The sequence below is a fragment of the Triticum dicoccoides genome, chromosome 7B, assembly GCF_002162155.2.
Source record: "Triticum dicoccoides isolate Atlit2015 ecotype Zavitan chromosome 7B, WEW_v2.0, whole genome shotgun sequence".
NCBI classification, from domain to species: Eukaryota; Viridiplantae; Streptophyta; class Magnoliopsida; order Poales; family Poaceae; genus Triticum; species Triticum dicoccoides.
Window position 1 is genome coordinate 603,508,419 of NC_041393.1, and position 12,548 is coordinate 603,520,966.

The window sequence follows — 12,548 nt, forward strand, 5'->3', positions numbered from 1 at the left end:
GTTGTACATCAACATAATGTGCTAGCAGAACTTATTGTGTTGTCTGTCTGTTTTCTTTGCACAACATTCAAGATATTTCCCCGTCATTGATAAAGACGATGAACCGTTATGTACGACTTTGTTGGTTTCAACATAGACCTTCCCGTAGCGATCCACTGCTTCCATCCTGATTGTGCCGCCTGCGTGAAATTTTTGTATGCAATTCAGTGTGCTATGATGTTCTATATGATTGTGTCAACTATATAAGTTTTTACTGAGCATCAGCAATGCATATGGTTGAAAGATGTATTTACGAGCATCGACCGATGGGTCTCTCTCTCTCTCTCTCACACACACACACACGCACACACACACATGCACACATACGCACATGCACAAGTGGGACCCGTTGAATTATTTATTTGCTCGTGACAGCTTTTAATTAGGTTCCACTGTAATCTAACTTTTTTCTTAAGTTATTAATTGAGCTAAGTGACTTCAAAAAGTTGTATAGAAGCCTTGTTTGGGCCTTTCCGGCGTCGCTGAATGTGGGCTGAGTAACCATGTTACGTTGTACTGTACTACACATGCCTTTTTTTTAACATCAGCAATGCAACTGGGCCGACAGTTGTACACAATATCCGGGTCAACTTGTTATTCTCCGCCCCGCTGGGCTGCAAACTTTCCTAGGAGGTATGCATTAGGATTAACAAGAAAATGGACTTTAAGAAATAACAAATGGGATGTAATTATAATAACTGGGCAGTAACTATGCACCAAACACGTAATTAGATTAAAAAATATATTATTTTTGGAATTTGAAAATTTTAATTTCATTACTTGTTGCGCGCGCAATATTTCGTTGGATTTTAACGTAATACAACTTTATTTTGAAATTATATTTAACCTGACTAGAAATTTTGGATAAAAATATTTCGGATCCCATAAAAATATGGGAATTTTTTTTGAATTCTGTTTTGAGCGGTTGTTTGAAATTATTAATCGTTGTCCTAGCTAGAAGTTAGGTTGTACTTTTAACAAACTGTAAATGGGATGTAGTAAATTCCATTAGAATTAAAAAATGGGTTGTACATTCTTACAAATCGCAAATGGGCTATATGTTCTCTGCCAAATCCGAGTTGTGGGCCTACTAAGTTGACGCGTACCAAGGGCTTTGTCTTTGCTCAAAAAAAACCAAGGGCTTTGTCAACTTAGTCAATATAAATGATTCTAGCTGCAGTGATCGTACGATGTCCATCCAATGGCCGTAGTGCTTCTTCAACCTCCGGTCTTCTTGCTCCAGCTGCCCAAAGCTATTAAAACTTGGCCCCAACCAATCAACTTGCAACAAGTGTGTAGTTTTATTGGTTTAGCCAGTTTCTATCATAGATTTGTGAAGGATTTTAGCACCATTGCGTCACCTTTGCATTCCTTGAGTAAGAACATGCGCCATTGGTTTGGGGACCATCACAAGATACCGCATTTAATGAGCTAAAGAATTTGCTTACTCATGCTCCCGTGCTTGCATTACCCTACTTTGACAAACCTTTTGAAATTCATTGTGATGCTAGTGGTAATGGCATAGGAGGTGTGTTAACGCAAGAAAAGCGCCCCATAGCATACTTTAGTGAGAAACTTTCTGGAGCGCAACTCAATTTTCCCATCTATGACAAAGAGCTATATTCTTTAGAGCGAGTTTTGCATGAATGGGAACATTATCTTCGCCCTGATGAATTTATCATTCATACCGATCATGAAACGCTTAAGTACTTAAAGGGTCAAACTAAGTTGAACAAGCATCATGCTAAATGGAGTGAATTCATTGAGTCTTTTCCTTATGTCATCAAGTACATCAAAGGTAAGGAAAATGTAGTGGCAGATGTTCTTTCCCGCATATGCATGCTTGTCACTAAACTTGAATTGAATGTCATTGGCTTTGAGCACATCAAAGACTTCTATGCGCATGATCCTACTTTTGCTATTCCTTATGCTAAGTGTTTGACACATACATCTTGGGAATGATATTACATCAAGGATGATTATCTTATGAGAGCTAACAAACTTTGCATTCCCGAGCCTTCTCTTCGTTTGCTCCTTTTGCAAGAGGTTCATGGAGGCAGACTCATGGGACACTTTGGACGTGACAAGACATTCGCTATGCTCTCCAAGAACTATTTTTGGAACAAAATGTTTCGCGACGTCTCACGCTTCACCAACCGATGCTCTACATGTCGCAAAGCTAAGTCAAAATCTCAATCCCATGGTCTTTACATGCCCCTTCCTATTCCTTATCAACCTTGGGAAGACATTAGCATGGACTTTGTACTTGGTTTTCCTAGAACTCAAAATGGAAAGGATTCCGTGTTTGTTGTTGTGGACCGATTCTTTAAGATGGCTCATTTTATCCCATGCAACAAGATAGACGATGATTCACATATTGCAAATCTTTTTTGTAGGGAAATCTTGCGCCTCCATGGAGTGCCAAAGACGATTGTCTCGGACCGCGATGTCAAGTTCTTGAGTTACTTTTGGAAGACTCTATGCGCCAAGCTCAGAATCAAGCTCTTGTTCTCTTCGGCATACCATCCTCAAACCGACGGCAAACGGAGGTGACGAACCATACACTCTCCACTCTACTTCGCGTGTTGATCAAGAGGAACATCAAGGAGTGGGAGGAGTGCCTACCCATCACCGAGTACACCTACAACCGCGTAAACATTCGACTACCGGCAACTCCCCCTTCGAGGTTGTCTATGGTTTCAACCTGTTGTCCCCATTGGAAATTCTACCTCTTCCACCCACCAACATGGCCACGAGTGCACGAGCAAGCTACCTCAATAAGATGCATGAAGATACAAGTCACACCATCGAGCACCAAGTACAACGACTCGCGACCAAGCTCAACATCAACAAGCAACCCATGATATTCAACATCGAAGATCTTGTGTGGCTACACCTTCGCAAGGACCGCTTCCCCAATGAACGCAAGTCCAAACTTCTACCCCGAGCCGATGGACCCTTCAAGGTGCTAGCACGCTACAACAACAACACTTACAAGATCGACCTCCCAAGAGACAAGTACAATGTGAGCGACATCTTCAATGTCAAAGACCTCTCGCCATACCATGGTGATGAAGCTTTCGATCCAAGATCGGATCTTTCCCAAGGGGGGATATGATGCGGAGCATCCCACGATCATCCCCATGGACGTATCTACAACACTCATGACACCACTTGGACCAATGACAAGACCTCGAGCAAAGGCTATCGAAGATAAGGTGAACTCGCTCCTCTCCGAACTCCCACCTTCAACACATGAGACATGGCTACTACCTCAAGCGGAAACACTATGTGTGATCAGGTACTTGGAGGAAGGCCATGGGACAGCTACATCCAATGGACAAGACGGTGAGGACACCGAGCATGAAGGACAAGAAGAAGAGCTACCAAAGAAGCTCTAGCCAGCGGACGTCCACCCAGGACCGGACATCCGGCGCCTGACGCTCCAGCCAGCGGACGTGTGACCAGGACCGGACGTCCGGTGGCTGAAGGCCCGGTTGTTGGGTAACGCGGTAATTTCAAAAAAATTCCTACGATCACGCAAGATCTATCTAGGTGATGCATAGCAATGAGAGGGGAGAGTGTGTCCACGTACCCTCGTAGACCAAAAGCGGAAGCGTTTAGTTAACACGGTTGATGTAGTCTAACGTCTTCGTGGTCCAACCGATCCAAGCACCGAACGTATGGCACCTCCGCGTTCAGCACATGTTCAGCTCGCGGACGTCCCTTGTACTCTTGATCCAGTTGAGGCCGAGGGAGAGTTTCGGTAGCACGACGGCGTGGTGACGGTGATGATGAAGTTACCGGTGCAGGGCTTCGCCTAAGCACTACGACGATATGACCGAGGTGTGTAACTGTGGAGGGGGGCACCGCACACGGCTAAACAATGTCAACTTGTGTGTCTTTGGGGTGCCCCCTCCCCCGTATATAAAGGAATGGAGGAGTGGGAGGGCCGGCCCTCTATGACGTGCCCTGGAGGAGTCCTACTCCCACCGGGAGTAGGATCCCCCCTTCCCTAGTTGGATTAGGAGAGAAGGAAGGGGGAGAGAGGGAGGAAGGAAAGGGGGGCCGGTCCCCACACAATTCGGATTGGGCTTGGGGGGCGCCCTACACCTGGCAGCTGCCTCCTCTCTCCCACTATGGCCCAATAAGGCCCATACACTCCCCCGGGGGGGGGGGGTCCGGTAACCCCCCGGTACTCCGCTAAATGCCCGAACTTATCCGGAACCATTCCGATGTCCAAACATAGTCGTCCAATATATTAATCTTCATGTCTCGATCATTTTGAGACTCCTCGTCATGTTCGTGATCACATCCGGAACTCCAAACTATCTTCGGTAAATCAAGACACATAAACTCATAATACTAATCGTCATCGAACGTTAAGCGTGCGGACCCTATGGGTTCGAGAACTATGTAGACATGACCGAGACACGTCTCTAGTCAATAACCAATAGCAGAACCTGGATGCTCATATTGGTTCCTACATATTCTATGAAGATCTTTATCGGTCGAACCGCATAACAACATACGTTCTTCCCTTTGTCATCGGTATGATACTTGCCCGAGATTCGATCGTCGGTATCTCAATACCTAGTTCAATCTCGTTACCGGCAAGTCTATTTACTTGTTCCATAATACTTCACCCCGCAACTAACTGATTAGTCACATTGCTTGCAAGGCTTATGGTGATGAGTATTACTGAGAGGGCCTAGAGATACCTCTCTGAAACATGGAGTGACAAATCCTAATATCAATCTATGCCAACCCAACAAACACCTTTGGAGACACCTATAGAGCACCTTTATAATCACCCTTTTATGTTGTAACGTTTGGTAGCACACAAAGTGTTCCTTCGGTATTCGGGAGTTGCATAATCTCATAGTCTGAGGAACTTGTATAAGTCATGAAGAAAGCAGTAGCAATGAAACTAACACGATCATAATGCTAAGCTAATGGATGGGTCATGTCCATCACATCATTCTCCTAATGACGTGATATCGTTCATCAAATGACAACACATGTCTATGGTTAGGAAACATAACCATCTCTGATTAACGAGCTAGTCAAGTAGAGGCATACTAGGGACTATAGGTTTTGTCTATGTATTCACACATGTACTAAGTTTCCGGTTAATACAATTCTAGCATGAATAATAAACATTTCTCATGAATTAAGGAAAAAATAGTAACTTTATTATTTCCTCTAGGGCATATTTCCTTCACTAGCCGAACCAAGTCCGAGCCAACGAGAGCTACAGCGAGCAGACGATCGGCCCGCACCGGACGACCGGCAAGTCCACACCCGAAGCGTTTCAGCGGAAGACCGAAGCAACCGGACGACCGGCGACCGGACGACCAGCCACCTCCAAACGTCCGGCACAACAATCACATGACGTATTTAGCGGAAGTCCGAGCCCTACCGGACATCTGGACCTCCGCAAGCGACCGGACGACCAGTAGAGACCGGACGTTCGCTGCCTATGTGTGCACAGCTTCGGGCCCGAAGCCCATGTACCCCTTCACTCCGCCCCCTTTTGCACTTAGACTATAAATATACCTCCTCCTCCTCCTAGTTAGGGTTAGCATTGTGATAGCTCATATTTGAGATAGAGATTTGCTCATCCACTTGGTTACTTCTCCTCGGAGCTCATGACCTCTTCGGAGAAGATCCCCCAAGTGGATTCAAGACCCCATCACGGGAAGACCCTTCAAGACCTCCTCACGGAGAAAACCCTTTGTATCGTCCCTTGTTGACTTTGAATTGTGTATCACTCTTTGTGCTTCGAGGATCTAGCATATGTGTGACCATATCTTGTTGGTTGAGTGATTTCTCTCATGTTCCCCTGGATTCCCTCCTCGTATTCTTCATGTTCTTTGTAGGATCCCCTCCAATCATGAAAGATCGGGCATCTAGGGTTCTACCCTACATCAGTGAATCTCGCCACGTCATTCTTTGTCCAGGGCAAAAGGGCGCGCGATGAAGGTCGCCGCCGGCGCTGCGTGTCCGGTGGCCGAGTCGCTGCTGGAATCCTGAGGTAAGGACCAGATGCACCCATCGCCACAGATTTTTCTGCTTGCGGTATGGTTTCATAGTCGATGTTGTGGGGTTGGGATTCATGTGAGCAGGGAGGTGGAGGTAATTGTACGCTCATAGATGGTAGCGGTTTACTTCACGTTTCACGGTGGGGACGATTCGTGGTGCCTCGTGGCGGTGGAACTCATGTGCCTGTGAGGGATTGGTGGTGTTCTGTCAGGTCTATTTGGTCTGAGATGGGGGTTTACTTGATTTTTTAGTACGGGAGTTGCTTGGCAGATCATGTGTATGAATTCGTTTGGGATTTTTTGACGAGTTGCTTCGTTATTGTGTAGGAGTTGCCTGATTAAGGCTGGATGAGTTGCTGAAATTGGAGTTATCCGATCTACTAGTCCTAGGGGCGGTCACCGAGTTGCTTCGACATTGTGTAGGAGTTGCCTGATCAACGGTGGTTGAGTTGCCGAAACTTAGAGTTGTCTGATCTACTAGTACTAGGGCGGTCAGCGAGTTGCTTCGATATTTTGTGAAGGAGTTGCCTGATCAATGTCAGTTGAGTTGCCGAAACTTAGAGTTGTTGGGGCAGTGTTCAAAACAGAAATTGCATGGACTTGTTTTTTTCATAGTTGCGAGTATGATGTAGAATTTTGTCAGGCCCATTTATTAAATACTAGTTTCTTGAGGTTATTTTTCATAGTAATTTTCCAGAAATCGGTATACGAGTTGCGCGGTACTCTGAACCATAGTTGCCTTATCAGGAGGTGTGTACGTTCGTTTCGTGTGTTGCTATAATGGTTCATCAGCAAGCTCTAGGAAATGTCCTATTCATTTTGTCAGCAACATATAGTGCTACAAGTAGTGAAGTTCTTTTTTCTTAGCAACCTGAAAATATCGTACTCTGTGTTTGCAGTGTCGAAAATGTCTGTGGCAAGGAAAAAAAGTAATGGTCTGGATTTACAAGCAAACCAAGAGGTTGTACGAGAAACAGAGGTAAGAGCTTGGGTGTGGCACGGGGGGTGGCGGTGTTGTTGCCATGTTCGAGTTTTGCGACTTTTTTTATGCGAAACAGATGAACACATTTTTTTCCAATGCAGGCACACTCATCATAGCAACAAAACCCAACAATGATTGGCTACAAGCGTAGGCGCACTAAAGAAATAACTTGTCATGGGAAGCGCCCGTCAGACATAGTTAGCAATGCAAGTGCACAAGATGATGATATAGAAGGCAAGGAGGTCACACAGGAGGAGGAATCGAAGCCAAAACGCCGGAAAATAAGCGGAAATGAGGTATTTAAGCATCATGAATCGTAGTTTCTAGATTCCATTTTTTGCAAGGCAGTATGATTCTTTGAAGTTGCGTGATGAATGTGTTAATTTTAGTAATTATATGTTTTTGTCTGTTAAAGCATCATGCGTAAGCAAGGCCATTAGCAATTTTTGAGCATGTTATCTGTATAGGTGCAAGCAAATACGTCGGCATTTGTATAAATGCTAAATTTATAAGAGAAAATGTGTAAAATGTTGAAGTTATAAGACAAGTGATAGCCTTCTGTATAGGACAAACATCGCATCAGTATGGAAACAATTTTGATAGTTGCTAATTTCTACTTTTTTATTTTTGTCCCCTGGTTGTCTGTTTCCTGCCACACAGAGTTTAACTTAGCCCACATTTCTTTTTTGTAGGGTCGCAGGAACAGGGCATCACCAGCAAGGTTGTTCAAAGTAAACAAAGATCTAGTGCAGCATCATAAGGATGCGGTAATTCGAATAGAGTTTGGAGGTCTGTTGGAGATTGCAACATGTAGCATGCCAGGAGACTTGAGTTACTGGGTTATAAAGCATTACGACCCTGAAATTTCACAACTGGCAAGATTCTAGTAGATGCAGCAAGTGTTCATAGGATATGGGGTCTGCCAAACAAGGGGAGGAAGGTTTGCTACGAGAAGAGAGCAGATTACACATCCCAAATGAACACAATCTTCAAGATTAATACCAAGGCTCACCAACACAAACATCATGGTGCAAAATGATTAAGGAAATGGGTGGGGCAGGAGATAACAATTTCCTGCGTGATTGGTTGGCGGTTGCCTTCTCCTGTTTCCTTGCTCCTACCACAAGTTTGAACATATCCCCATGGTGCTTTCCTGCTGTGATGCATGTGGATATGATAACAGAGACCAATGTATGCCAATTTGTAGTTGATCAATTAAAATTGGCATTCGCAGGAGCAGGTGATAAAAACGCAGTTTGCTGTCGTGTCATGCATTTAGTTGTAAGTCTAACTTGCTCTTCGTCCCTTTTTCATAGTTTTTCATCTGCTTGCTCTCGTTGTTCATCTACTCATTTTTTCTTGTTTTGATTTTGCCTCATGTAGCTGTTATACCTAGACTCACTGGATGTGGATGAACCCATCGCAAGCACGATTCCAAGAGTGTCGGTTTGGAATTCTGATCTTATTTCCAAGGTTATTAAGAAGGACAAAAAGGGTCGGGGGGAGTTTGGCAAGTTGCAGGTAAGTTTCTTTTTGTTATTTTGTGTTCTTCTTTTTTTACCCTCTTATGTTTGTGAAGCACACCATCATTTAGTCACTTTAGTTTTCTTCATTTTTAAATTCCCATTGTAATGAGGTCATTGTAAAATATAGATGTTAGGCAACTTGCCTTGCAACGGTTAGGCAACACACTTTTCTTACTTAGGCAATCACATTCTTTTCATAACTCACTACATGTGTGTTATTCTCAGGCAAAAATGTGTTTTTGTTAATGTCTAGCAGTCAAGCTACTGCTCCTTCGGTCATTTAAGTTGTTAAACCAATCATAGGCAATACAGACATATACTTCATGCAACCACACATTTAATGTTTGGCAACTCACAAACAAATGTGAACTATAAAGATTTTCCATAAAGTTATGGAGTAGAGAAAGTTGCTTACCCCTTTTTGGCTTTTTTTGCATTTTTCTCACACTTAAAATTACAGCTCAAGACCGAGTTTTCTCACTTTGCCGATGAAAGCTTATTCGGTAGTCTCGATCACGTCACAAAGTTCGTGGAAGTAAGGCTTCCCAACTCATACGACTCAAATGTGAGTTGCCTTCTACATTTTTTGCTTTTTGCTTTTTTTGTGTGCCCACTTATTTGAATTATGCTTTCAAATACAAGTTCTAACATACGTGCCCCCAATGTCCTCTCTCTCTCTCTCTTTTGTGCGCGCATAAACAAAAGAAGCTTGTCAGGATGGTGCATGAAATATGTTCTTAAATATCACACTCAATGGGCAAGCTCGTACAGGGAATTGGGAAGCTTGATGACGATTGCGGCACAACTAGTGCGCCAGCAGCTGACAATGTTTGTGGTCCAAGCATCGAACATTTAAGGGAAAGGCGTGATGCCGGTGTGAATGACCCCCGCACGCTTCCTAGTGATGAAGTGTTCGTACTAAAAGGTGATTGTTAGGTGTATGGACACACTAATGATAGTTCAGTAATAATGATTCATTAATTAGCACGTGCTAATCTATTCCTAACACCGAGAAAACACACCTCAGTTGTACTCACGGGAACACACCTGACTTAGGGAAATGGCCCCCGCGTCGTTCTCTCGGGCGGCGACTACTGTTTCCACGCACGCCGCTACCCCCTCCCCTTCCACCTCGCGCGCCACCTGAGGTGTTCGTCGGGCAAGCTCGGGGCGGACGCCGGTGAAGGTGGTGGCGAGGCCTTCATCACTCCGTCTCATGCGAAGGTATTCGAGATCTAGGCGACGACCCTTGCTGGTGCGGCGACGACATTCAGGTGGAGGGTGTTCGTGAGGGGCTTTGGTTGACGTCTTCATCCTCTCGGGAGGAGAGATGGCGGCAGGCGGTAGCTGCGGTGCGGAGCATTCTTCCCGTCACATGTGAGGTGTGTGTTCCCCTTTGACCTTCTCTTCCCTGCTGGTTCTAGTTGTTCGTGGTGATTCGTCACCGGCTATGGAGCTCGGCGGGTGTCCATGGTTTGTTCACGACCGGGGGAAATTAACCTTGGCCGGTAATTCCCGTCCGACAACGACGACACTCTGAGGCACTGTTCTTCCTCCTTGGAGGCGTGGCTGAGGTCCCCTACATCTACCCCGACCCACTGCTCGGACAAAAGTCCAAATCCTTTGCGGATTGGGTGACATCAACGTTGTGTGTCGTGCCCTCCATGGAGGTGTCGCCTTTGGGTATGTTTTGGGCTGTGTGAGAGGGGAAATGAAGGTGTGAGCTTTGGGTGGTTCAGGTTCTCGAGCGGTGGGTTTTTGCGACCGGCGCCTTGATCTTCTCATAGGTAGTATTCCCCGGCGGTGTGTATGGCTCTGTCTGGCAGTACGACGTCTTCGTTCCGACAGAAGGGGAAAGGCCCCCCTTCTCGGTGTCTACCATACGTCATTGGTGGGAGGGGGGCTCCCGGTTCTTCGCTTTAGTGGTCGATGTGTCTGCCTCATCGCTCCTCTCTTGCCTTGTTGGCCCGCTGCCCATTACCTTGCAGGCTATCCAAGATCTTTGGCGATGTGGTTGAACTGGTGTGCTCTCTTTGTGAAGGTGATCGTGCAATGGGGCTACTTCGGATCACGAGTTCAACACCTCTCTTGCTCTTGAGTGAGCATTCCTCATGTCCGACGATTTGGCGCCTTCTGAGCCAAGCGAGAGGGTATGGTCCCTCGACGACATGAATACATGAAGGTGTCACCAATCTTCCTGTCCTCGATGTTACCCTGATCAATGCCACGTCTCTTTTTCCTAGGCAATGCTTCTTCATGCCTCCTCTGCTCAAGTTTCTCTTGCCGAGTTTAGCGGTCTTCGCTTCGCTAGTAGTGCTTTCATTCCTTTTTATGTTTAGTGCTAGTTTTAGCGTAGAGTTGTAAGCTTCTCAGGGTGACTTCTTGTATTTTTCAATTTGTCTTTTTCAATGCTTGTAATGGTGGCTTTGTGTAATCCCTGACCGGTTGGTAGCTTTGTTAATTTAAAACCGTGTCCTTTTTGCGAAAATAGAAAGGTGAACATTGATGCGCGCACACCCACGTGAGTAGTAAATTCATACAAAATACTAGAAAAAATAAAATAAAAATCTGAAATTTCAAGGTATGAAACTTAGTCGATCATTCTACTCACGTGTGAAGTTTCATGATATATTGACACCGATAGTATTCTTAGTGAAAAAAATACAAATGCAACCATACTATTCATTAATCAGTGTTTTTAATATAGCTTCGATTTTGTCATTTTTGACGGCATTACCACCGACGTGTTTCTTCGTGAAACGTCATATGCGAGTGTACCTGTTGACTATGTATATTACAAAAATAAATTCAGATTTTTTTGATTTTTTTCTAGCATTTTTCTGAATTGCGCGCACTCATGTTCACCAAATCCGCGCCCGGTCCTTCTTGAGTCTATTTTTGAAAAGAAAAAGAAAACACACTTCCTGTCCCAGCGTCCTGCCATGTCATTGATCCGCGCCACCCATGCTCCCCCGTTCATACAGCCATTCATCTCCCATCTGACGGCTTACGTTCGAATCACGCGGATGACGGCCCTCTTCTCCCCCGAAACCTCGCAGCCATAAATTCCCCACAAGCCACCACCATCGACCACACCACACGGCCACCACCAGACCAGCAACGCGCGCGCGCACACACACCAGCCAAGCCAAGGGAAGGTCGCCGGAGAGAGAAGCGTCGAAGATGTCCTGGCGCGGCAAGGGAGGGAAGGGGCTGGGCAAGGGCGGCGCCAAGCGCCACCGGAAGGTGCTGCGCGACAACATCCAGGGCATCACCAAGCCGGCCATCCGCCGTCTGGCCCGGAGGGGCGGCGTGAAGCGCATCTCGGGGCTCATCTACGAGGAGACCCGCGGCGTGCTCAAGATCTTCCTCGAGAATGTCATCCGCGACGCCGTCACCTACACCGAGCACGCCCGCCGCAAGACCGTCACCGCCATGGACGTCGTCTACGCGCTCAAGCGCCAGGGCCGCACCCTCTACGGCTTCGGCGGCTAGACTGCGCCGCGCCCGTCCACTCGAATCCACCTCGCGCCGCCAGCCAGATTCGTAGCATATATAGCTAGCTATATGTGTTCAGTGCTCACTGTCTTCATTGTAATGGCCGCATCTCGCTGCTGTTGTTCAGTGTTCAGTGTTTGGATGTAGCACTATGATAATGATAGAATTGAAATAGCAGCATTTTACACTCGAATTCTTCTGCAATATCTTGCTCTGTTTTCTGTTTGTGAGAAATCTTGCTCTGTTGGTATGTGCTTGTGCGCATTGTTGAAACTTATCAGTGCTTTCCCCCATTCCCATTCTGTGGCTGTAGTTTTCTGTCCCCAAATCGATCGCGTTGGCTTCAGTGTGCTGCAGAATCCAACCATCCCCGCATTTTTGTCCGTGCGGTGTTATGATCAAGCCGATGATTTATCAAGCGTGATAGTTTATATAAGACAGTAAGACACGCTTTAATTA

General features: G+C 45.8%; 1 protein-coding gene across 1 annotated transcript; it reads left to right on the forward strand.

The window, feature by feature from the left end:
• Positions 1–11,701: 11,701 nt before the first annotated feature.
• On the forward strand, positions 11,702–12,282 carry LOC119338867 (histone H4-like). Its single transcript, XM_037611082.1, has one exon. It carries the CDS (start codon positions 11,775–11,777, stop codon positions 12,084–12,086), a length of 312 nt encoding a protein of 103 aa, XP_037466979.1. The 5' UTR covers positions 11,702–11,774; the 3' UTR covers positions 12,087–12,282.
• Positions 12,283–12,548: the final 266 nt, after the last annotated feature.